At 47.1% G+C, this 26527-nt stretch overlaps 1 protein-coding gene across 1 annotated transcript in view; it reads right to left on the bottom strand.

The window, feature by feature from the left end:
* LOC141997137 (cystathionine beta-synthase-like) overlaps window positions 1-26527 on the bottom strand; it is a 61354-nt gene that overhangs the window by 15478 nt on the left and 19349 nt on the right. Inside the window, exons 3-14 of the mRNA XM_074969431.1 lie at window positions 24632-24766; window positions 21948-22027; window positions 20572-20703; window positions 18721-18790; window positions 16867-16958; window positions 11566-11691; window positions 9351-9435; window positions 7022-7127; window positions 6216-6287; window positions 4096-4230; window positions 2832-2940; window positions 1823-1907 (exon numbers count right to left, since the gene is read on the bottom strand). Coding sequence (XP_074825532.1) covers window positions 1823-1907; window positions 2832-2940; window positions 4096-4230; window positions 6216-6287; window positions 7022-7127; window positions 9351-9435; window positions 11566-11691; window positions 16867-16958; window positions 18721-18790; window positions 20572-20703; window positions 21948-22027; window positions 24632-24766 — 1227 coding nt within the window. The remainder of the gene's footprint in view (window positions 1-1822; window positions 1908-2831; window positions 2941-4095; window positions 4231-6215; window positions 6288-7021; window positions 7128-9350; window positions 9436-11565; window positions 11692-16866; window positions 16959-18720; window positions 18791-20571; window positions 20704-21947; window positions 22028-24631; window positions 24767-26527) is intronic.

Here is a 26527-nt window from a genome sequence, read left to right as displayed (position 1 = left end):
GCCCTGGAAAACGCTACTCAGGGTGGAGGAGAGGGCCAGGTTCTGCCGCAACTCTGCTAGGAGGAACTGCCCTTAGGGTCTCATCTCCAAATGGGAAAATCCAGCCCACACCTGAGTATGCTTGGTACCATGATTCTGGGCAGAGCCATGGACTGCTGCCTGGCATGCACGGGCCGGCTCAGTTCCTGGTGAGCAGAGTGACCAGGAGATGGTAGTGAGCAGAGGAGGCACAGAAAACCAAAGTGTTGCCTGAGTGTGAACACACAGCAGAGCCGGGCAAAGCATGCCGTGTGCTTGAGGGAGGGCAGAAGAGCAATGAGCCCCCTAGTGGTCAATATGGCTAAGAGGGCTCAGAGAGGGGGGCGAGTTTGATTGGAGCCCCTGGCAAGCAATTGCAGTATTCCTAAAGAATAACAAAATGAACTTTTCCCCACCTTAATCACCACCTAACTTCACCCCACCCTTCTGAGTCCAGGTCTCAGCTGAGGAGAAGTGAATGGGACTCTCTGAGTACGCCTAAACAGCAACTAGACACCCGCAGCTGGCCTGTGCCGGCCAACTCAGACTCAGGCTGTGGGGCTGGAGCCCTGTGAGGTGGGCGCTCCCAGAGCACAGCCCGAGTCCGGAAGTCTACACAGCAATGAAACAGCCCTGCAGCCCTAGCCCCGTGAGCCTAAGTCTGGTGGCATGGGCCTGCCACAGGCTTTTCTTTGCTGTGTAGACATGCCCACTGTGGGCCCCATCAGTGTCATTCTTTTGTTGGCCAAAAGGCTCACTCTGAAGTACCACGCAGGATTCCCTCCTCCTCACAGCTAAGCAAGCTGACCCACCCAACCCCTGCTATCTTAAAGAGCAAGTGACAAGAGAGAGCACTCTCCCTTTCATCTGCACAACCATACGGGAGCTCTTGGGTCCAAGCCCAGGGGTAGGGAAGTGGGGAGCGTGGTCCCTGTAGCAAGCGCCTCTTCTCTGGCACTCTGTGGCAGCTCCTCTGTTCTCTGTGGTACACTCCTCCTCAGGTCTCCTATTAGGAATCCACTGGGGTATTAACACTGCTCTCAACAGCATTACCACACAGCAGCAGCTGCTGCACAGAGATGGGGGGACTCAGCCATGGCTGCTATGGTGGCTGTGTTACTACAATCGTGCCTAAAGGCTCCAGCTGAGGTCAGGACACTATTATGCCGGGTGCTGTACATGAACACAGTAAAGAACAGACACTCCCCAGAAGCACCTACGATCCCAACACACAACAGGTGAGAAAAAGGCAGTACCATTATCCCTGTTTTAGAGATGGGAAACTGAGGCACAGAGACTGCGTGACGTGCCCACGGTCGCGCACACAGTCCGCAGCAGAGCTGGGATTTGAACTCTGACTTCCCAAGTCTCAGTCTGGTGCCTTTTTACCACAGATCAGGCTTCCTCTTTTGAACCTCTGGCCAAGAAATGACACACTTTACAATAGCCATAAGGGCGTCACTAAAATAAATCCGTTTGTGTCCAGCTGTAGAGCTAGTTAAATAATCAGAATAAGAACCTTAGTGTTTCAGGCTCCCCATGCCTCTCTTCATGCTATCACGCATGGGGCTTTGGAGAGGGGTGAATGGCCGGTGGATCCATGACTCTGCTTAGCGATGGGGGAAAATCCCTCATGCAGGAGGAGCATAGAGTTCCAGCTGCTCCGCTGATACCTTCATGGCCCTATGGTGAGGATTCCATCCCCCATCCTTCCCCCAGAGAATGCCTGTGTAAAGCCCATGTAATCTGGTTGGTGCACAGGTCAAGAGTTCGGCTTGCCTTTTCCTCCGTAAAAGATACTTACATTGCAACTGTTCATGTACAACTATAGCAAAATGATCATTCTCCAGGATATTAGAGAGGTTTCCAAGGTTGTCATCCAGGCTAATCTAAAGAGCGGGGACCAAAAAAAGAAAAAGGGCATTTAAACGCTTCACTTTGTGACAGCATTAGGGACCCAATTCTTACTTTTAAAGCACAGTCCTGTGCTGGGGGCAGTAGAGAGATGGAGGAAGGGAATACCAGAAGGCACAGGTGTGCTGATGCAGATAAAGCACTTCCTGGAGCTTCGGGGAGTGCAGGGGGAACACAAAAACAAGCACAAAGGACCAAGTCCTCACCAGGTATAGTTTGGAGTAGCTCCATTAACCCCATTGGAGCTATGTCAGCCTACACCACCTGAGGATCTGGTCCAGTGACAGTAGTCATCCCCAGGCCTTGCATGGGAGCAGAGAAATTGGGGAATACCTCTTTCGCTCTCTCTCCTTTGCACAACCGCAGAAAGCCTGGCATAATCTAACTTGTAATTAGACACGTCATACAGTGGAATGCTTCCAAAACACAGGGCTATATATAGGGTCAGTTCTGCCAAGTGCAGAATTCTACCATTTCAGCAGCAGCTGTTTGCCATGGTATGAGTGGGAGCAGGAGCAGGTCCCCGTATTGGCAAAAATGCAATGATCGTGAATCCGTGATATGAGTATCACTCACAGAGTATTCAAGTTTCTCAGCTAGACACGATCCTTGCCTAAAAACCTCACATGACAGATCCTGTCAGGCTTTGCGTCATTTTGGTAAGATCCTTTTCTCATTCTCTCTCTACCCCACTTCAATTCCCTGTCCCCACTCCTCTTTCCCCTCTCTTTTCTACTGTCCCTTCCCACCACCTCTCATCTTCTGTCTCTCCCTCTTGGTCGTCCCATCCTCTCTCTCCTCTCCCACTCCTTGGAGTGGGGATCATGCCTTCTTTCTGTGTTGGGAGGTGCCTAACTCACCTCTGGGCTCTATTTGAAACAAATCAATAACTCTAATACCTTTGAAAACTCGTCATTGATGACCTTGATGACTGGGTCCGAGAACTGAGCATTTCCAGCCAGCACTGAGGAGAGGATGTTACTGGGAGTCACCATTCCCAAAATGTGACTGTAAGAGAACAGGGAGATTTGCAAAGGGTGAGGCTTGAGGTGGTCAAATGGCTAAACAGCTTTTAGGGACCAATCCCGCTCCCTTTGAAGTCAGTGACAAAATTTCCTGCCTTCAATGGGAGAAGGAGGTGGCCCTTAGTTCATCCGAGCATCTTTTTGGTGGGTGCATGTCTTCCTGACTGTCATTTGCTGGTGTGTCACAGTAAAAACAAGGCTTGGAAAATCAGCTCACTGTTGGGTCACCTCTTTCTTTCCTCCTTCCTGGGCTATGGGGTTAGCCTATTCTCCTGTACTATAATCAGTTTCCACCACAGGAGAACATATTTCTGACTTGGTTACCATCTGGTGTGGAAGGAAGCAGCCAAGGAAAGTACCTAGCAAGGAAATAATAACAGCACAACATTTAGATGCTAATACAGAGAGATGGGGATACAATTTCAGATTAGGAACGTTCCATCTCCAAACCGGAGCCTGGGGCCAGATCATTATTAGCTGAGACACCCTGTGCTGTAGGAAAAGCTCAACTTGTTTAGCCAGTGAGGGACTCCGTTGTATACCCGCAGCTGCTATTGTAGCTGTTTCATTAAAACATGTATCCTCAAGAGGAGGATCCTCTCCCTAATACAGTGTTTTTAAGAGCAATTATTGTCTGAAATTGGCAGCTCAGGATTTAACATTTGAAGAAAAGTCAGCTAATGGGCACTTGCTGTCATTTACCAGTGTGTTTCATATCTATGCCTTACTTTTACTGTACACTTTATTGATTAGGAGCCTGGTCCAACACCCATTGACTTCAGTGGGTGTTGGATCTGGCCAGTTCTTCTCTTGGCTAAGTTATGTAAAGTTTCCTTGATAGGCCACATCTGTTATTGCTGACTATAGCAAAAATGAGGATTTGAAACAATATAGGTAGCTGATCCTAAGAGGTGCTGAGCATGTGCAACTCCCATGCCAACTCAGCATCTCCCAGGATTAGGCCCGTGCCATTATTTTTCACTTTTACCGTACAGGTTTTTAAATGGTACATTAAAAAGTGTATTGAAGGGACTGAATGAATCAGGTTTATTGTACAACTATAAAGTATTTCGTCATTAGTTTCCTCATTGCTGTTATTCATTCACATAATCATCCACACAACCGAGAAAAGAGATACCCAGATTCAGCAATCACTGGTGCCTGGGCATAGCCCTTCTCCTTGAGGATTTCGATTGCCTTTTGACAGTTGACCTCTGGGACAAGAAGGAGAGGGGCCGAGAGATTCAGCTTCCGCACCTTGACATTCCACCACCTGTTGGGAAAGGACAAGAGTTTATTGTTATTCACAAGCATGAGGCATGTGTGGGGCTGAGTCTGAGCTGCTCCTTGTCTTGTTTAGACAGAGCTCGCTCAGACACAGACTACACTATAGGCAGATTTAGAAAGAGGGCACCACACTGGAGCTCAGATGTGTACTCAGGCAAGTATCACTCCTGACTCAGGGCTTGAGCCTGCAGTGCTGAGCACCTGTCCCTGATCCACCAAAGCCCTTAAGCAAGTGCTTAACTGTAAGAAGGGGAGTAGTCTCACTTGACTTCACTTCTTTCATTTGTACCCTTGTTTCTTAAGGCCTGGAGCACGTAGCCCCAGCACAAAAAAAGAGTCCTACAACGCAGCAGGTATGGCTTCTGGAAGGTTTGGATATTCCTGTTCTCTCTGAATAGAAGGAAATCTGCAAGTCGGAAGTCATCTGACGTTAAAGGGCCTTTCAATCTAGCAGACAAAGGCAAAGCAAGATCTGATAGCTGTAAGCCGAAATTAGAAAAACTCAAATTGGAAACATGGGCGGCGCGTGAACTGTTGGCTTGGGGAGGCTAGCACCCAGCCCCGCCCCTTCCACCCTAGGTCCCGCCATTTCCGTGCCTCCCCCTCCCTCCCCAGAGCCCCCGCACTGCAGCCACCGTTCCCTGCCTCAGGCTAGTGCCCTGAGCCCCAGAGCGCGCCCCTGCCCCCCAGTTCCCAGTGGGCAGTGTGGCCCCAGCCCTGGAGCGCCGGGAGGGAAGGACGGCCCCAGCCCGAGCCTGGGCCACCGCACAGGGGAAGAGCCACAGAGCCCAGAAGCAGGAGCGGGACGGAGGGCAGAGCATGGGTGGGGTCATGCCTGGCTGTTTGGGGAGCCTCCCCCAGCCTATGCTACCTACCACCCATGCCTGGAAATAAGATACAACCCTTTTTCAACAATGAGGTTAATTAACCTTTGGAGCAACATCCCAAAGGATGTGGCAAATTCATCATCACTCGGAGTCTTTAAACTGAGATTAACTCCCTTTCTAAAAACTGTGCTGCAGTACAACCATGAGTCACTGGGTTCAAAAGTGTTCACTTATGTAGTAGAGAAGACTAAATTCCCTCCACTGCAAGAATCATCTGGTGAAATTCTATGGCCTGGGTTATGCAGGAGGTCAGACTAGATTATCATAATGATGCCTTGTGCCCTTAGAATCCATTAATCTAAAATGGGAACTTTATATTTCCTGCCTGAATGGAAAATGGAGATATTTAAAAGGGCCCTTCATCTCTATTGTCTATGACCATTGTCACCACAGATCTGCTGGAAGCTTCCTTGCTGGGGAGGACATTTGACACTGACCTAGAAATTCATTCCAAATTGTTCTTCACTGTAGACAGACACAAGACCTTAGTCTGTGTGAAAGAATTAATTTCTGCAGAAAATAAACTCCTCCTTTATGGACTAGACCAATGAACAGGGAAACCAACATTTGAAAGAGAGTCCAATCCATTCCAACAAGATTAATCAGCGGTTATCAAACTGTGGGTCGGGACCCGTTTTAATGGGGTCACCAGGGCTGGCTTAGGCTTGCTGGGGCCAGAGGCTGAAGCCAAAGCCCGAGCCCCACAGTCTGGAGCTGAAGCCTGAGGGCTTCAGCCTTGGGCAGTGGGGCTCAGATTACAGGCCTGCTGCCTGGGGCTGAAGCCCCTTGGGCTTCGGCTTCCCCCCCATCCCCAAGGCAGTGGGGCTTTGGCTTTCCCACCTACCCCCGCCAGGATGCCAGGGAGGGCTGCGGCTTTGGTCCCCTGTCCTGGGGTCATGTAGCAACTTTTGTTGTCAGAAGGGGGTCGCGGTGCAATGAAGTTTGAGAACCCCTGGACTAGATTAACTTTTCAAAGGGACTGAATTATTAAAAGAAAATTAAAAATAGATGATAATTTCTAAATGCAGAGTGATTATTTCCCTATCAATGAGGGCAGTTAATGTAGCAGGGAGTAGAACCTTACCAAGGCTTATGTTCCTGGATATTTTTTAGAAATCCATTCTTGCCCATCCACCTATCATTCAAGAACTTGGACCTAGAAATCATCAGCAAAGAACAAGGAAGAAGTTTGTAATACACCCAGCAAGAAATTGAGGGGGGTGGGGGGCGGGGAGAGAAAGGATTTAAATGCATTAGGCCTTAGCGTTTCACCATGGCTCCCATAGTTTGAGCAATCAGCTGATGTTGGCCCCTTTTGAGGTGAATGGGAGGTGCAGGTGAAATTACACCAGTTATTTAGGGCCTAAGTTTAAGCACCCAAGTTTGAAAATTTCAGTCTAGGTGATTTTTCCTGGCGCATAATAGAGTATGTCAATGACGAGTGAAATAAAATCCAAGCGTTCTGACTCCCAGCCCTCTGCTCTTACCATTACATGATAATGTTTTGCACTCTTATGTTAATGTCCATATGAGGACTGCAAAGGTCCCTGTGAGGAAGGTAAATTGACTCCTTATTTATGGTCTCATTCACCACTCCAGTTTTATGCTCGTGTAACTCCATTGATTTACATGTACCTGCTTTCAGTGGTGTGTTACACTGGCGAAACAGAGTAGTGAAGTGGGTCCATAGTGTTTCCTCCTCTACTGACGGAGTGAGGTAATTTTCCCTCTGCCACAGAGAATAACTGGCCATGTGACAGCAAATCTTTTGTATGGCCATGTTATTCATTTGGTCCATGAATGTCATTTCCATTGATATGGCTGAACTCTGCAACACTGTCACCTCACTGAAAGCAGCAGGTCGGAAGCACTACAGAAGAGGAGTCTTACATGTAGTTCCTGACGGAGTCGGGCAAGATGACAACACAGCGCTGACCCTCCGTCAGATTCTTGGCAGCCTTCACAGCAATGGACATTGCACTGCCGGAGCTGCCACCTGATGTTATGAACAAGAAAATAGACTCACACAAGAGCTAACAGTATATGAGACAATAATATATAATCACAGAGTGGCCTAGGGTAATGCCCCTGCAGTGACAGGCAGGGGACAGTTGGGTCAGGGTTTGGTAATGGGTCACTGAACCTTTAGGGCATGATCCTCCTCTCACCGGCACCAGTGTGTTTCAGGCATAACTCCAGTAAAGCCAGTGCAGTTACACTGGTGTACGGGAGAGGAGAATCGGGCCTATAATCTTGTAAGCCCCTACCTCCAACAGAGACCAGGTAGTGACCAAAGGAGAATGTGCAGGCGAGGGCTGTTGAATGGATTATGGGAGTGGTGATTCCAGTCCAGTTTGTGGCCCCATCACAAATGGCACTCTCATCACTCTGTGAGCCGTGTCTGCAGGGAGGACAAGGATTGACAGGGCATGGCCCCAGCTCCTTAAAGGTATGTAGGCATCTAACTTCCATTGATTTCATATCTTTGAGGGTCTAGCCAGTGAGACCAAACTCCCTTCCAGCCTTTGAGATGGACCTTTCAGGTGAGGGGCAGGGGGGCTGGGAGAAACTTGCCCATGCTGTCTCTCCAGAGCTTCATTTCACTCTCCAGAGCTGTTGAGCTAACACATTTTACAAGTGCCTAGGGCACTTTAAATAAATGGTCGAAAGGAAGGAAAATTAAAATTGCACTTATACATGGGATACCAGCCAGTGATGGCGTTTGGGGCCATGAATGTGTGTGTGTGTGTGTGTGTGTGCGCGCGCGCATCTGTGTGTTTTCGTTTTCCTGCGTGTAACTGAAAAAAAGGTCCTTGGCTTCTCACAGGTAATTCTACCTGCTAATATTTCAGGTTAGAAAAGACTAAGGGTCATAATAGTCCTCAGTCCGTGTGCACTTCGGATTTCTGAACCAAATTTGTTCTTGGTATGACACCATTGACCTCAAAAGGAATGATAGTGTGAATGTAATACTTCTGAGTGCAAGTGACATTTTGTAAGTAAGTGAGTTGTAGTAATTCAGTTTTGTAAACTAGCTGTACTCTAGCAAATGTAGAAAAAGTGCTTATTTCATTGTCCATCATCTGAAATCTCAGACATAAGGAGTTAAGTTTAGTAATAGGTTGTTATTTTATCATTTACATGGCAATTCTCTTTAGACTTGCAGATGCTGTCCTTTGAAATGTGGAAACATATCTCCTGAGATAACCTTGAGTGATGGAAGACACTCAAGGCCAATTTTTAAAGGTACTTATGTACCTAACACCCACTGGAATCAATGGGAGTCAGGAGCCAAAATACCTTTAAAAATGTGCTTCTTATATATACTCGTGTTACATATATACCAAGGTAACATTTTCAGACTTGGGTGCCTAAACTTAGGCACCTAAATCCAAACGTAGGCATCTAAATAAAAGAGGCCTGATTTTTCAAAGGTGCTGAGCACCTGCAGCGCCTCTGACGTCAGTGGCAGTTGTGGTTTCTCACTACTTCTTTAGCTATCAGCATGAGCCCCTGTACTGGCTGGTATTGGATTTGAACCCGTGTGCATCTGGCCCAGGGCTGAGAGTGCAGCCAGCTGAGTTGCACTGATGCCTTGTGGCGTGGGCCCTGATGTCCATCTGTAAGCAGCGTTTGCACAAGGACAACTGTTCGTTTTGGAAAGCTGTTCAGTTTCTCTTACGAAGGATTTCTCCCTTGCACCAGGGACTGGGAGCTGTAAGAATGCCTCACTTTAACAGGACATCTCAAAAGGTCCTGCTTCAATCCCTGCACCTTCCAGTATCATATGGCAACTGTTCAAAGACAGCAAATATAACCCCCTAGGGCTGACTTAGTGGAGCTGCAGGTTTTGTCCATTTGCCCTGCTCTGAATCCCATGAATCTTTCCACTCAGCTCATGTGTCACGGCACCCAAAAAAAGGTAGCCCCAGAAGATCTACCGCTTTATGCAAAAGGGTGAATGTGAGATGAGATTACAATTATTTAGCATGAGTCAGATCCAGGGCTGCTATAAATCATTGTAGCTCCATGCAATCAGTTCACACCAACTCAGGATCTGGCCCCACCAGTACAGCACAGAGAATGTGCTCGGAACTGTGTAAGACACAAAAACACAGACACTGCCTGCCCTGAAGAGCTTTCTAGTCTAAAATGCTTAAAAGATGGAATTAAAATGGAAAATGTTTATGAACAGACATAACATTCTTCAATAACTTACCACACAATAATCCTTCCTCTCTAATCAGTCTGCGAGCCATGAGAAAGGAATCCGTGTCATTGGACTTGCACCACAGATCCACCACCTGAAAGAAAGGAGAGAAAGATTTTAGGGTCCTAGAAATGTTATTTTGGGCTCCACTCCCCTGGTGCATTCTGCTCTGTACAGGAGGACGGGTTTTCAGAGGTGCTGAGCACCTGCATCTTCCTTCAGAGTCAAATCACTTTCCACTGCACTTGAAAATGAACACATATGGCAAAGCACCTGTAGGCTTCATCCTTAGCTTCCACTGGAGTGAATTTTATCCACATTAATTCCTCATATGCTTCTGCCAACACTGCAGAAGTAAAACTGTTAGTGTGGACAAGCCGGACAGTCTCTATGCAAAAAAATAAAGGGACACAAATCAGACATCCAGAATTGTAACATTCAAATCCAGTAAAAGAGTACTTCAATCTCCCTGGACACTCAATACCAGACTTAAAAGTGGCCATTCTTCAACAAAAAAAAACTTCAAAAACAGACTTCAATGAGAAACTGCAGAACTGGAATTAATTTGGAAACTCAACACCATCAAATTAGGCCTGAATAAAGACTGGGAGTGGCGGGGTCACTACAGAAAATAATTTCCCCTCTGTTGATACTCACACCTTCTTGTCAACTGTTGGGAATGGGTCACATCAACCATGATTGAATTGGCCTTGTTAGCACTACAAAAATAATTTTCCCTCTGTTGATATGCACCCCTTCTTGTCAACTGTTGGAAACGGGCCACATCCACCCTAATTGAATTGGCCTCGTTAACACTGACCCCCGCACTTGGTAAGGCAACTCCCATCTTTTCATGTGCTGTGTATTTATACCTGCCTACTGTATTTTCCACTCCATGCATCTGATGAAGTGGGTTCTAGCCCACAAAAGCTTATGCCCAAATAAATTTGTTAGTCTCTAAGCTGCCACAAGGACTCCTCATGGTTTTTAGTGTCTAATGTGTTTTGAGTAGTGGTGGGCTGAGGAAGTGGTGTTCAGATCCCAGTCTGGGTCAGGGTTAAGCTAGGGTTCAGGGTTTTGCTGAACCAGGGCTAAGGTTCACAGAGAGATTCAGTGGTGCTGATGGCTTGCAAAGTGCTTTGGCGGAGATTTCAGGCCAAAACCCTAGGGATGGGCTCAAATTCAAGTGCTGTCATTCAACCAGATCTAAAACGTGAAGGGGCTCACACCTGAAGTTCTGGTTTTGTGTGCGACTTCGAGAACCAGGCTGGGTGTTTTCCTGTGGAGGCGGGGAGTGGGGAAGGAGGCCATTCAGGCTAAGTTAGGGCTGTGAAGAACTTTGACTGGCAGCTGGGTATGAATCAGACTGGTGGGCAAGGCAGTTGCTGTGTGAAGGAGAAAGTGAGACGACGTTGTGTTGCACTTTTGGCAATTTTTGTTTGTTTATAACTGCCTCTCTGTTTGCCTCTGTGTCTTTTAGATTGTAAGCTCTTCAGGGCAAGATCTCTGACTCTTCCATAGGTGGGCCTACACTGCAATCACAGGTGTGAGTGCAGCTTGTGAAGACATACCCACGATAACTTTAATCTAGCTAACTCAGGCATCAGTAGCAGGGAAGCTGCAGCAGCATGGGCTTCAGCACTGGCTGTCTTAGCCCGCCCAGAACCCTTGGTAATTACTCCGACAGACAGCCTGTACCACAGCCCACGCTGCTGCAGCTTTTCTGCTCCCAGCATCTGAGCTAGCTACACTAAAGCTAGAAATAACCTCTGTGAACATAGCCTCTAGCATTATTGGGTGCTATCCCTGGTTAGGGCCTTCAGGCTCTACTAGAATTCAAATAGTAAATAATGATAATAATGAAAAGCACTGAGACCCATTATTATTATTATTAACAAGGCTATAAGAACCGCCTGAAAGTTTGTTAAGAAAGACAGAATGATGGAGTGCAGTGTTGCAGCGTATTTCTGGTTGTCTCTTAAATTTGGCCTCTCCCTGCAGCTCATTTAGGTCAGACATATGGGTTGGGCAGGTTCTAAGCCATCAGCGATAGCATCTTTTGCATTGGTAACTAATTCAGCTAACTTTCAACAATTAGAGATGGGCCAGAACTGGACCCTGGATCTGAACACTTTTGAACGTGGGGACAGTTTGGTCCAAGAGCCAAACTTCATGGCTGGGCCCTAACCACCCCTCCCCCATTGCTTGTCACAATGCTACTTACTGATCTGTCAAGGACAGTTGGGATAAAGTCATGTCCAATCCCCTCTACTTCCATGGTTGCGTCCTCTGCTGTGTTCAGCTCACTGGGCAGAGCGACAATGGAGCCTTCGGGATCTACACAAACAATCTGAAAGGGAAGAATCACTAGTAAGACCAGAGGTGGGCAAACTACTGCCCGCGGGACCCTCCTGTCCAGCCCCTGAGCTCCTGGCCCAGGAGGCTAGTCCCCGGCCCCTCCTCCGCTATCTCCCCTCCCACACAGCCTCAGTGCACCGCCAGCGCAATGCTCTGGGCGGCCGGGCAGCGCAGTTGCAGAGCCACAGCCTGACCCGGTGCTCTGGCCTGCACGGCTGTAGCACCACCAGCCACCGGTGCTCCAGGCAGTGCGGTAAGGGAGCAGGGAGCGTTGGATAGAGGGCAGGGGAGTTTGTGGTGGTGGGTAGGGGGTGGGGTGTGTGGATAGGAGTCAGGGTGGTCAGAGGGCGGGGAACAGGGGGGTTGAATGGGAGCAGGGGTCCCAGGGAGACAGTCAGGAAGGAGAAGGGGGGTTAGATGGGGCGGCAGGGGCAATCAGGGGCAGAGGTTCCGGGGGCGGTCAGGAAGAATCATAGAATCAAAGACTTTAAGGTCAGAAGGGACCAATATGATCGTCTAGTCTGACCTCCTGCACAATACAGGCCACAGAATCTCACCCACCCACTCCTGTAACAAACCTCTAACCTATGTCTCAGCTATTGAAGTCCTCAAATTGTGGTTTAAAGACTTCGAGGTGCAGAGAATCCTCCAGCAAGTGACCCATACCCCATGCTGCAGAGGAAGGTGAAAAACCCCCAGGGCCTCTGCCAATCTGCCCTGGAGGAAAATTCCTTCCCGACCCCAAATATGGCAATCAGCTAAACCCTGAGCATGTGGGCAAGACTCACCAGCCAGACACCCAGGAAAGAATTCTCTGTAGTAACTCAGATCCCACCCCATCTAACATCCCATCACAGGCCATTGGGCGTATCTACCGCTAATAGTTGAAGATCGATTAATTGCCAAAATTAGGCTATCCCATCATATCATCTCCTCCATAAACTTATCAAGCTTAGTCTTGAAGCCAGATATGTCTTTTGCCCCCACTGCTTCCGTTGGAAGGCTGTTCCAGAACTTCACTCCTCTGATGGTTAGAAACCTTCGTCTAATTTCTAGTCTAAACTTCCTGATGGCCAGTTTATATCCATTTGTTCTTGTGTCCACATTGATACTGAGCTTAAATAATTCTTCTCCCTCCGTGGTATTTATTCCTCTGATATATTTATAGAGAGCAATCATATCTCCCCTCAGCCTTCCTTTGGTTAGGCTAAACAAGCCAAGCTCTTTGAGTCTCCTTTCATAAGACAGGTTTTCCATTCCTCGGATCATCCTAGTAGCCTTTCTCTGTACCTGTTCCAGTTTGAATTCATCCTTCTTAAAAATGGGACACCAGAACTGCACACAATATTCCAGATGAGGTCTCACCAGTGCCTTGTATAACGATACTAACACCTCCTTATCTCTACTGGAAATACCTCGCCTGATGCATTCCAAGACCGCATTCGCTTTTTTCACAGCCATATCACATTGGCGGCTCATAGTCATCCTGTGATCAACCAGTACTCCGAGGTTCTTCTCGTCCTCTGTTACTTCCAAGTGATGCGTCCCCAGTTTATATCAAAAATTCTTGTTATTAATCCCTAAATGCATGACCTTGCACTTTTCACTATTAAATTTCATCCTATTACTATTATTCCAGTTTACAAGGTCATCCAGAGCTTCCTGTATGATATCCCGGTCCTTCTCCGTATTGGCAATACCTCCCAGCTTCGTGTCATCCGCAAACTTTATTAGCACATTCCTGCTTTTTGTGCCAAAGTCAGTAATTGGTCCCAAAACCGATCCCTGAGGAACTCCACTAGTAACCTCCTTCCAGCCTGACAGTTCACCTTTCAGTGTGACCCGCTGTAGTCTCCCCTTTAACCAGTTCCTTATCCACCTTTCAATTTTCATATTGATCCCTATCTTTTCCAATTTAGCTAATAATTGTCCATGTGGAACCATATCAAATGTCTTACTGAAATCGAGGTAAATTAGATCCACTGTATTTCCTTTGTCTAAAAAATCTGTTACCTTCTCAAAGAAGGAGATCAGGTTGGTTTGACACGATCTACCTTTTGTAAAACCATGTTGTGTTTTGTCCCAATTACCACTGACCTCAATGTCCTTAACTACTTTCTCCTTCAAAATTTTTTCCAAGACCTTGCATACTACAGATGTCAAACTAACAGACCTGTAGTTACCTGGATCACTTTTTTTCCCCCTTTCTTAAAAATAGGAACTATGTTAGCAATTCTCCAGTCATACGGTACAACCTCTGAGTTTACAGATTCATTAAAAATTCTTGCTAATGGGCTTGCAATTTCATGTGCCAGTTCCTTTAATATTCTTGGATGAAGATTATCTGGCCTCCCCGATTTAGTCCCATTAAGATGTTCAAATTTGGCTTCTACCTCGGATGTGGTAGTATCTGCCTCCCTATCCTCATTCCCATTTGTCGTCCTACCATTATCCCTAAGCTCCGCATTAGTCTCATTAAAGACTGAGGCAAAGTATTTGTTTAGATATTGGGCCATGCCTAGATTATCCTTAACCTCCACTCCATCCTCAGTGTTAAGCGGTCCCACTTCTTCCTTCTTTGTTTTCTTCTTATTTATATGGCTATAGAACCTTTTACTATTGGTTTTAATTCCCTTTGCAAAGTCCAGCTCTACATGACTTTTGGCCTTTCTCACTTTATCCCTACATGTTCTGACCTCAATAAGGTAGCTTTCCTTGCTGATCCCTCCCATCTTCCACTCCTTGTAGGATTTCTGCTTTTTCTTAATCACCTCTCTGAGATGCTTGCTCATCCAGCTTGGTCTACAACTCCTGCCTATGAATTTTTTCCCCTTTCTTGGGATGCAGGCTTCTGATAGCTTCTGCAGCTTTGACTTAAAGTAATCCCAGGCCTCCTCTGCCTTTAGATCCATAAGTTCTTCAGTCCAATCCACTTCCCTAACTAATTTCCTTAATTTTTGAAAGTCAGCCCTTTTGAAATCAAAAACCCTAGTTGCAGATTTATTTTTGTTTATCCTGCCGTTCAGTTTGAACTGAATTAGCTCATGATCACTTGAACCAAGATTGTCCCCTACAACCATTTCTTCTATGAGGTCCTCACTACTCACCAAAACCAAATCTAAAATGGCTTCCCCTCTTGTTGGTTCAGCAACTACTTGGTGAAGGAATCCATCAGCTATCGCATCCAGGAAAATCTGTGCCCTATTATTAATACTAGCACTTGTCCTCCAGTCTATATCTGGGAAGTTAAAGTCTCCCATGATCACACAATTCCCATTAGTATTTACTTCTTTAAAAACATTAAAGAAGTCTCTATCCATATCCACATTGGATCCCGGCGGTCCATAGCACGCCCCAAGCACTATCCCAGGGCAGGCTCTAGCAGCTTTCTTCCCCAATGTGATTTTTGCCCAGACAGACTCTGTCTTATCCATTCCATCACTTATTTCTTTACAGTCTACCTCATCATTGATATACAATGCTACTCTACCACCTTTGCCTTTATTTCCGTCTTTCCTAAACAGCACATACCTTTCATTACCCATACTCCAGTCATGACTACTATTCCAGCATGTTTCTGTTATCCCTATAATATCTGGTTTCACTTCCTGCACCAGTAGCTCTAGTTCCTCCATTTTGTTACCTAGGCTCCTTGCATTACTGTACATCTTAATTTTTGCTGTTTGGCCATGCTCACATTCTTTACCCGATTAGGCACAGACATTCTACCGCCAGTATCACCTATTAGACTGGTATCCACACTACCCTTCCTCCTTATGTCCATTCTCCTACCCATGGCTGTATCCTTTCTTACTTCGTTTTCTTCCCTCTCAAAATGTTAAAATCCGGCGTGGAGATTATCTGACATCTCCCAACCATCTCCCCCAGATTCCTAGTTTAAAGCTCTTTTGATCAGTTGTGCCATCCTCCATCCTAGAAGTCTATTTCCCTGCTTACTCAGGTGAAGTCCATCCCAAGAGAACAGTCTTCTGTCCATGAATGCTTCCCAGTGGCCATACATCCCAAAGCCCTCCTTATAGCACCAGTGCCTGAGCCTTCTGTTGAGCATCATAATCTTGTCACACCTTTGTTGCCCTTCCCTAGGAACAGGCAGAATCCCACTGAAGATCACCTGAGCTTCGATTTCCTTAAGCGTCTTCCCCAGCCTGGCATAGTCTCCCTTGATACGTTCCAACAAGAATCTAGCTGTATCATTTGTTCCCACATGAAGGACAATCAGTGGATTCTTTCCCGTTCCCGTTAGGGGAAAGGGTGGTTGGATGGGGCAGGGGTCCCGGAGGGGCAGTCAGGAATGAGAGGAGGAGTTGGGTGGGGCAGTGGGGGTCAGTCAGAGGTGGGGAGTCTGGAGGTGGTCAGGGGACAGGGAGCAGGGGGTGGTGGATGGAGTAGGAGTCCCAGGGGGACAGTCAGGGAACCGGGGGGGGGGTGATGTTGGATGGGGCAGGAGTCCCAGGGGAGCCATCAGTGGCGAGAAGTGGGGGGAGGAGGGGAGGTTAGGAGGTGGGGGCCAGGCCACGCCTGGCTGTTTGGGGAGACACAGCCTCCCCTAACCGGCCCTCCATACAACTTTGGAAAGCCGATGTGGCCCTCAGGCCAAAAAGTTTTCTCGCCCCTGTGTTAGACTCACTAAGAACCTAGGGAAAATGAAGCAGAAGCATCTCCAATGAAAAAATTACCTGTGTTCATGTAACCATATTTGGCTGCAACACGTTTTTCTTCCCAAGGTATGCATGAACATTCCTGTCCATTGGCATGGACAGACAGGACCTTTTCACCCGGAAGTTTTCCTTCTCATCAGCTTTACAATTTAATCTTAGAAGCATGGGGAACTGCAAGTCTCAAGGATTAGTGATGGGGGTGTGGAGCCTTCTACCTCTAAGTCACTAGTCTGAATCCAGCTCACGTTGAGAGTAACTGAAAATTGTTGCCATCAAAAGTGAGCTGCATCTGTATGCTTCCTGGTTCAGTAAAAGTGGAAAACAGACACTCTAATAATCAGGCTCAGCCCAGCTGCAGGTGAGCGAGCAGTCAGTCAATGGCATCGCCCCAGAAGAGACGTCAAGGGCATTTCTCTAGTCAAAGGAAAGGACAGAAAAACACCAGGTTGCCACTAATGATCAATGCGCAGGTCAGTCTTTCTACCTACTTTGCATTCCGGGCACTTCTCCTTCAGCTTTCTGCCAATGCCAGTGATGGTACCTCCTGTGCCAGCTCCACCCACGACCATGTGGACCTTGCCTGCAGTTAAAGGAGGTGAGAAGCATTTAAAGAGGATGGAAATGTTCTCCACAACTGGTTTATTCTGGCATGTCACATCAGTAGGTATTTTACACATGTTCTTGTGCACAGAGAACCTGTCCATGTCGAAAACTGGACAGAATTCATGCTAGTGAGCAGAAGCATTGTAGTGCTGTGATGCACCAATAAGCTTCACCCCATTGTACTTTGATAGATTGCTAGCTTGGTAACTCCATCCTTTTGCACTATGTTGTGTTGAAATTCTGCAGACACGTTAGCTATAGCACGCATTGATTTGGCTGGCCTTAGCGTCCAGCTAAGAGAGAGCTCTGACATCAGTATAAGCCAGGAACAGCTCCACTGAAGTCAGTGTATTTACACGGATGTAAAAGTGGTGGAAGCAGCGGCATATTAACGCCTAGGCCGACAACACCTAGGCCTAGGGTGGCAAATTTGCAGGGGCAGCAAATTTATAATAGCAGCCAGAGGCTGCTTCCCCCGGCGCTGGTTCCCACCCTCTCCCCCCAGACCCGATCCAACCCCACCCCTTCCCTGCCCCCATTCCCCGCCCCCTCCCTGCCCCTATTGGTCCCCTTCTCCAAATCCTCGCCCTGGCCCTGCCTCCTCTCCTGAGCGCGCCGCGTTCCCCCCTTCCCCCCTCCTTCGCGAAGCTGTTTCCCACACAAGCACTGGCAGGGAGCAGGGAGAAGCAGGACCCGGCGGCACGCTCGGGGAGGAGGCGGAGGTGAGCTGGGGTGGGGGCGGGGGAGGGGGGGACAGCAATTATTTCAGGACCTAGGGGCGGCAAAATCTTTAATCCGCCACTGGGTGGAAGTGAGAGTAGACTCAGGCCCTGAGAGTTTTAGGCTGTAACTACACTGGCAAAAATGAGACATAATTCGTTACTGGTTGCTGCCAGGGCTAGCAATGGTGCACAGTATAGTATAGGCAGGGCTCAGGCTTTCTTGCCAGCATTGTCAGCTAACCTTGTTAAAACACCTGAGCCCTGTTTTCACTATGCCTTTCACTCTTTCTACCACTGGGGATGGGTTCCATTTTTCCCATCTAGACAAGGACTGAAATTCTTTTATTGCCTATTCCAGCCACCAAATTAAGATGGATTAGTCTCTGCAGCTCTCGCAAAGTTCTGATCCCTTTTAATTTACTGATGACTTTGCTGGATCAGCTACAGTGCGCCGATTACTCGTATGGAGTGATATTCCCAGGGAGGCCTCTTGACCCATTTAGTGCTTTCAACTAACCCATTACAGTGATGCCACAACTGCAGGTAGATGGCCACCTCCACTGTGCCACCCAGCACTGTGTCATGTCCCTACGTTCCCAAGGCCATGCTGTCACAGCTGACAGCAGCAGAGGCAGCTGAGCTGAAGCCCCATTGGGTACAAGAGAGAGGAGACTGCTGGTTAGCCATTCTCCATGAGGGACCCACTACTTTGTAATTTGCTTCCTCCAGGGTCCAAATTAGCCCAACTGTGTTGCAAGGCTCATCTCTTTCCCGAGCCTTTTGAAAATGGAGGGGAATTGTAATTACAAGGGTGGGGAATTGTTCAAGGGGGAGGTGGGTCATCCCAAATTGCTGAGCTCAGGGGTTATTTAAAGTTATGTCAAGGGTGCCTGTAACTTACCACGTCCCTTTTTAGCTTTTCTACACATTTAAATAAATAAGACCATAAAGTAACATAACCCTCCCTCAGAAGGACATGGCATGTGCAATCCATGGACGAGATAGAACAAACAGAACCTTCGCACTGCTCCAGGATCTCCTCAGCGGTGGTGTCATAATGAGCCATCGGGTTGCCGGGATTTCGGTACTATTTATTACAACAGAAAACAGTGTATGTTACGGTTAACAGTGAGGGTCAGACACTGAACTAAGAACAGCTACAGAGGTGTTTTACTCAAGGCATAAAAAGCCCCCTCCGTGTCCTGCGCAACACTGCACCACAATCCGAGCAGGCCAGGGAGAGAGTCCTCGTAGTCTAGTAACTTGATGTCTTGGGCTTTAGGGAGGTACTGCAGTGTGTGATATGTTTTCCAGTGAGGAACTAAACAGAAGGACAGGAATGTTGTCCCCAGCTATGCCCCTAAACCCAACCCCATGCCCCCATGGAAGACACAGGCTGACAGAAAACCAGGTGTTGGCAATGCTGTTGGATGGGCACATCCCTTCATGACTGAACACAAAACAGACATAGCCTGATGAAGACTGGCAAGAGGGGGAGCTGCCTGAGGGTATGGAAGGGAGGTGTAGTGTCTGAGCAAGGGAATTCTGGAGGCAACACACCGGCGGAGATCAGAAACGGGCATGAAGGGGAAACTATGCTCAGAGGAGTGCTGTGACACTATCGAACAGATGTTTGTGCCTCCCCTCAGTGCTGATCCCTTGCCACTGTTGGGTGTTCACGGGGGTGAAAGGCCATGACCACTATGCCCCACTCAGACATATTCCTTCTGGGACAGAGTATGCTGCTGCCCACCCCATCTTGTGCTTCCAGAGGACAAGTGCTCCTAGCTGCCTCCCAGGCTGCAGGGCTAGGGGGTGAGGGGAATGAAGGAGCTCCCAGAACTCTGAGCCCTGCAGTTGGTGGAGGGCTGCTGGCATGGGTGTTTCTAGTTCAGTGGTGCCAACTCTTGTGATGTTTGGTGCTTTTCTTAAAGCTCCAGCTCCTGGAGGCCAGCGATTCCCTGAGAAACTCAGCTTCCATTTTTTTTAAAAGTACGCTTTTAATCCACGTGGTTGCAGAGAAAAACCTGCAAATGTGACGAGAGTGCACCCAAAAAGCTCATAATCCCCCAGCAAAGAACCCCCCCTCTGCCCCCATGTATTATTACTTTTTGTTGTTGTTTTAAAAAATCTCCTGATTTTTCAGCACAGTGAGTCATCAGGTAGCCAGGAGCAGAACTCAGAAGTGCCTGACTTCCAGCTCCAAGCTCAGGCCTCGACAAGCCCATGCTGCTGCCTCAAGGAAGCTCATTCTCAGAGTCTGTAGAAAGGTCAATGATCCTCTAAGCAAGAAGACTAAACTAACCTCTCCCTCCCTACGGTGAGCCCTGTGGCAGGAACGTACCAGCCCTGAGCAAGTGATCCTTGTATGTACGTGTCAATGTGTGGGGCAAAGAGGGACGGGCTCAGATTACCACTGCCCATTCTGTAGCAGGGGTTACTGTAAGCGGTTTGTTTGATCTTCACTGTGAGCCTATTTATATATACAGAACATACTTTTTTCCAGTGCTGCCAGTCAGGAACCTTTCTCAAGCATAAAAATGTACTTTAAAGTGGTCGTAAAACACTCTCCAGACAGAACAGGATCAAAATGTGCTCAAACCCCCAAAACTTTGCCACAAGTTCCACAGTCTCTGAATATGCCTCTTATTTTGGTTTTGCAGCCCAGTGCTTCAAGGAAGAGAAGTCAAGGCACATGTGCCCTAAAAATGAGCATCAGTGTCTGGGAGAAGAAACGCAGTGGCAAGAAGTGCCACAATGGCGCTGAGTATCTTACAGAGGTGTAGCAGAATGAGCGAGATGAGCAGACCTAGGCAATCCTGTACAATCCAGATTTAAAGAGAGAACCCAAAAAGTAATTGAATTTACCTGGTCCAGAATGTGGGAGTTCGGGATTTCATTTCTCAGCCTCTGAGCAACAGAAACATTAGACTCAGGGGAATCAAACTTGGCGGCTGGAGTCCTAACAATCTCAGAACCAAGAGCCCTTAGTATATCAACCTGTAAATCATAAAGCAGACACAATAAAGCTGATCTCCTGTACTGCTGGTAATCTGAACCTATATATTCATGTTAGTGTCAAAAGCCAGACTGGGCTTTGCATTCATGAGACATTTAACATTTAGAGTATTTAGAGATACAATGTCTGATTCTCAGTCACACTCACTAATGCTCTTGTACATCGTTCTGGCAGCATAATGGGCCTTTAAATTGGTTGGAAATGCCGCCTGAAAATATTCCTAAATTCAGAAGGCCTTCCCAGCCTGGCATAAGTATTCTAGCCTGGCCATGCTCCTAGCCTCTACAATGAAGTGGTAGCTGGGAGGCATGACCAGAATCAACTGCACTACTACTATTTGCTGGTTTCCAAGGGACATATGGAGCAAAGCATATCTTAGAGCACTCCCAAGGCTGCTCTAATGTACACCATGGACTGGGCAGCCCCAGCACAGATCCAGAATACAGGTAGAGCAAACTGGCCATAAGCACAGGAATGGAGTACCTGAGAATGAGTGTTTATCAACAGAGAGACACTGTTGTGTAGCGGTGAGAACAGGAGAGCTAGGTATTAGAGCTCTTCGTTTTCTGATCATTTGTTGGGTGGGTTATTACAGTTGGGCTGAGGAGGTGGTGTTTGATCCAGATTAGGTCTAGGTTAGGGTTGAGGTTTGAGCCAAGTCAGGGCTAGGATTCAGGTCTGAATTCAAAGGCACCAAAGTCTTGCAAACTGTTATTGTGAGATTTTTGCCCCAAATGGAGGAACTCTCACAAGATCATGTGAAATTTCTGCCATCTTGATGGGGTTTCTGATTAATACTCCTATGAGGTAACTATAAATATCTTCAGTTTACATAGAGGGAAATGGACAGAGAGGTTAAGTGACTTGCCAAAAATCACACAAGAAGTTAGCAGCAGAACTGGAAATGGAACCAAGGAGCCCTGCATACCTTTCCTTTGCTCTAACCATCACACACCCCCATAGACGCAAAATTGCATCATCTCTGTGCAGAAATGTACCATATTTAGCTAATATATTGCACCAGCTGCATAACTGACACCAGATAATCAGTCAGATTATCATTGCCTGCTTCATTGTCCAGAGAACTCTTCTGAATAACTACAAAGATATGCCATTACTTGTAACTAGGACTGTTACCGTATATAGGAAAGGGTTCACTAGTTCTAAAGAAAGAGAACTTTCCCCATTCCCAGGATTTCAGTGTAATACCATAAAGGACTCTGACCTTCTCCATGCTCATTTTCTCTGGCAACACAATGATGCTGCGGTAGCCTTTCACTGCAGCAACCAGGGCCAGTCCGATTCCTAGGCAGTGGGGGAGGAAAGGGAATTATTCAGTGACAGCATTTGGAAAGGTCAACTGACAGTCACAGTCTCCTGCAAGTCCTGTGTTAATCTGGTAAATGCAGCTCCTGAATTTGCATGTAAAAGCCAAATAGCAATGTACCATCTTAGACTTTTTGCATGCTCTCTGACAGTCCTAGTGTAGGAGGATGTTCTAATTTGAGAGTTTACTTGTAATTAAGTCTCTGTGTCCCTGAGAACTGGGGAAGAGCAGTATATTTTCACAGCATACAAACTGAAGGGACTGGAAAGGCTCAGAAGCATTTTTCTACACTTAGCAACGCACCGATCTCTTGTTTTCCCACATGTGTCGTTTCACACAGAAAAGATATAATTACGCTTAGACAGCTCTCTGTTCTCCTCAAGACTGCTTAATGCCCCCCGCCCCCGGCAGGCTAATGTGTGGGACAAAGCTGCACATATGCCAGCCTCACTCCATGGCTCGTTGGCAAAGTGTATCTGTGCTCTAATTTCACTTGGAATGACTGACTGAGCCAGCTGTTCCCATGCTGGATGGGGAAGGTAAATGATGCACAGGGCATGCGTGAAACATTGCTTCTGTACTAAGATGTGCTGTCGAAAATGTCTGCAATACACGCAGGAGTTAAATGCAGCCTGCCAGAGGATTGGTAGAAATTGCTTTAGTATTAGAGCTAGATCAAATGGTCAGATAACAAAAAGCAAAGAAATTCCACTGTAGGCCCCTACTCTGAGCTCAATCATGCCATTCAGGCACAGCCCAGTGTTGGAAGCGATGTGGAGTCACACGACCCCTAGGCAAGTACAAGGAGGAATGCTGCCTCGGGGGTGCAGAATTCCTTCCTGAGCCCTGTGGCATCTACACCCTTGCATAGGGTGCAGTTTAATCCTCTTCAGCTATGCTGGTCTTGTTTGGCCTGCTACTGCGAGGGGGTGTGGGGAGACAGACCCATAGCCCTAGCTGCTTGGGGGTCCTGCACACACCAGGAAAATAGGACGGGTGCAGCCCGGCCAGTTGCGCCTGCTTCTTGCGCAAGCTACAGAATGGGGAAAAGCTCCTGCACCTTCTCTCCCAACCATGAACTGGCCCTAGCCTGTTCCTGGCCAGCTGAGGCTAAGTAAGGCAGATATGGGAGAAGCGATGATATATTTGTAGGCTTGGCAACATTCAATTTTCATTTGTTTTATCATTGTGATGGATCATGCTGATGTTTATTTTTAAGCATTTTTAAAGATTTTTAGCCATTTAAACAATCAAAGGCTGCCACCTGATGTGCCAAGACTACTTCTGCTCCTGCTTTCCCTGCCAGCTCGGGACTCCAGCACCCTGTCTTGTTGAGCCAGACATGCCAGTCTGTTCCAACACAGACCCAGGGTCTGAACCACGTGCCCCAAAGCTGCAGACTAACTGAAAGCAACTTAAGAAGTGTTTCTGTCTTTAACACTCAGATGCTCAACCCCCAATGGGGTCCAAACCCCAAATAAATCTGTTTTACCCTGTATAAAGCTTATACAGGGTAAACTCATAAATTGTTCACCCTCTATGACACTGATAGAGAGATATGCACAGCTGTTTGCCCCCCCCCCAGGTATTAATACTTACTCTGGGTTAATTAATAAGTAAAAAGTGATTTGATTAAATACAGAAAGTAGGATTTAAGTGGTTCCAAGTAATAGAAGACAGAACAAAGTGAATTACCAAGCAAAATAAAATAAAACATGCAAGTCTAAGTCTAGTACAGTAATAAAACTGAATACAGATAAAATCTCACCCTGAGAGATGTTTCAATAAGTTTCTTTCACAGACCAGACACCTTCCGAGTCTGGGCACAATCCTTTCCCCGGGTACAGCCCTTGTTCCAGCTCAGGTGGTAGCTAGGGGATTTCTCATGATGGCTGCCCCTTTTGTTCTGTTCCACCCACTTATATATCTTTTGCATAAGGCAGGAATCCTTTGTCCCTCTCTGGGTTCCCACCCCTCCTTCTGAATGGAAAAACACCAGTTTAAAGATGGATTCCAGTTCAGGTGACATGATCACATGTCACTGTAAGACTTCATTACCCACTTGCCAGCACACGGGTATACAGGAAAACTTACAAGTAAAACAGAGTCATCTACAGGTGATTGTCCTGGTTAATGGGAGCCATCAAGATTCCAAACTACCATTAATGACCCACGCTTTGCATAATTACAATAGGCCCTCAGAGTTATATTTCATATTTCTAGTTTCAGATACAAGAGTGATACATTTATACAAATAGGATGAACACACTCAGTAGATTATAAGCCTTGTAATGATACCTTACAAGAGACCTTTTGCCTGAAGCATATTCCAGTTACATTATATTCACACTCATTAGCATATTTTCATAAAATCATATAGAGTGTAACATCACAAAGGGAAAACTGCATTTAGCAGAAAAGGTTTAGCAAGCCTCATTTCCCCTCTTCATTGTAGTAGGAGCTGAAAGGCTCCAAAAGCTTCCATCTCATCCCCTCCTATGTATCCCACTCAAAAATATCAGGCCACCATTCTATTCCATAACCATGCTGTCCAAATGCAGGGCCACAAATCCAGTTCCTACCTGTGTTTCCTGATGTTGGCTCAATGATCGTGTCTCCGGGTTTTATGATCCCAGCTCTTTCGGCATCCTCCACCATCCTCAGGGCGATTCGATCCTTCACGCTCCCCCCAGCATTGAAGTACTCGCACTTTGCCACTAGAATTTGAAGGGGAGCCCAAATTACAGATGAGCCCAAATCCAACTCACCTGCAAACAATTTTATCCCTGCTATCAAATATGCTAAAACCATCACTACAGAGTGACTTTCTACACAGAGAAATGTATCAGTTCTTCTCAGATTCTCACCATTCACCCCTCACCAAGAGCACCAAAAAAAAAAAATAATAATAATAATAATAATATGTCATTGTAATTAACCACTAGCAAACTCCCAAACACACCATTATCTGCAGCTTTAGTCTATAGTATAAGGGCCAGGTACATAAGAGATGGAATGAAGAGACATTGTTTGTTTTACATTTTAATAGCATTTGTTATTCAGTAAAATTCAAGTCAATAAAGAATAACAAAGTTCTACTACCAAGTGCCAGATTTCTAAGTCTGTTTTATGAGCTACCAGTCCTCCCATTTCTGGACACAAGAGGATTGCCAGGTTGGGTCACACAGTCATAAAGTGGGTGTTTCTCCTTCCTCTAAGGCATCCAACAGCAGCCAGTGTCAGAGATGGAAGAAGTGAGTGCATGGCTCATGATTAAGGCAATAACTTAGTCATGGGTATTTTTAGTAAAAGTCATGGACAGGTCATGGGCAATAAACAAAAACTCACGGCCTATGACTATGACTTTTACTATAAACACCCCTGACTAAATCTTAGCTGCCCTGGTCCTGCAGCCCCTGCTGCTCTGGAGGGGCCACCCAGAGTGCCGCTGCTCTGGGGGGTCCCTGGGGCACTGCTGCACTGGGGGAGCCTGGGTCCAGCCCCATTGGACCACTGCTCTGGGGGGCCCCAGGGCCAGATGCTTGAGGCCACCGAGCACCGGCTGCTCCGGCCACCCCTGGGGCCACACTCCGGTCGCTGCTCCGCCACCCCAGGACAGCTGCTCAGGCAGTCCCGAGGGCCAGCCACACCAGCTGCTGCTAGGGCAGTCTCTGAGGCCAGCTGCCCAGGGCCGCCAAGCAGCAGCCGGTGTGGCTGTTCCCAGGGCCGCTCCAGCAGTGGCCCATCTGGCTAGCTGTGGGGCCACCTGAGCAACTGACACTGGCACTGGCTGGGCCCGGGGCTGCCTAAGCAGCTGGCTCCAGGGCCAGTTGCTTGGGTGGCCCTGGCGTCAGCCACACTGGCCACTGCAGCTACAGAATTGCATGGAGGTCATAGAAAGTCACAGAATCCGTGACTTCCACGACCTCTGTTGCAAACTCACAGCCAAAATCATTGGCCTTTTCTGGTGCAGCAGTTCCTGTATTGTTGTAGATTTATAAAGATGTAGAACTTTGCAACTAACTTTTTGTGCTGTTTTTCTAGGCTACCTAATGAAATAAATAATTATCATTGGGCCAGATTCTCATACTGTTACTCTGTTTGTGTAGTACCTCAGAGCTGGTTCATGCTTCCTTTGAAGCCAACATTTTGATATTGGCTTCAATTAGAGCAGGATTGGGACCTTACTCCACAAGAGGTCCTGCTGAAGTCCATGGGGCCAGGACAACTTTTGGAGTAAATTACTACTCAGGGAGAGGAGGGGTAACAGAACCTGGCCCTGTTTGTTGAAGCCCAACAGCTGAGTTCAGGCTGAACAGAACAGGGAGGAGACAGGGAAGAATTTACAATCCAAGAGCCAGTTTGTGTCACCCTAACCCACGCTGAGTTGTTAGGACCATACTCTGCAAGGAATGCCCTTATGAAAACAAATCAGTAGATAATGTACTTTCAGGGTTTAAATTTTATGAGGTAAATTG

This window comes from Natator depressus, chromosome 1 (assembly GCF_965152275.1).
Source record: "Natator depressus isolate rNatDep1 chromosome 1, rNatDep2.hap1, whole genome shotgun sequence".
Classification (NCBI taxonomy): domain Eukaryota; kingdom Metazoa; phylum Chordata; order Testudines; family Cheloniidae; genus Natator; species Natator depressus.
Note: the sequence above shows the minus strand (reverse complement) of the source record. Positions and strands in the feature narration are given on the sequence as shown.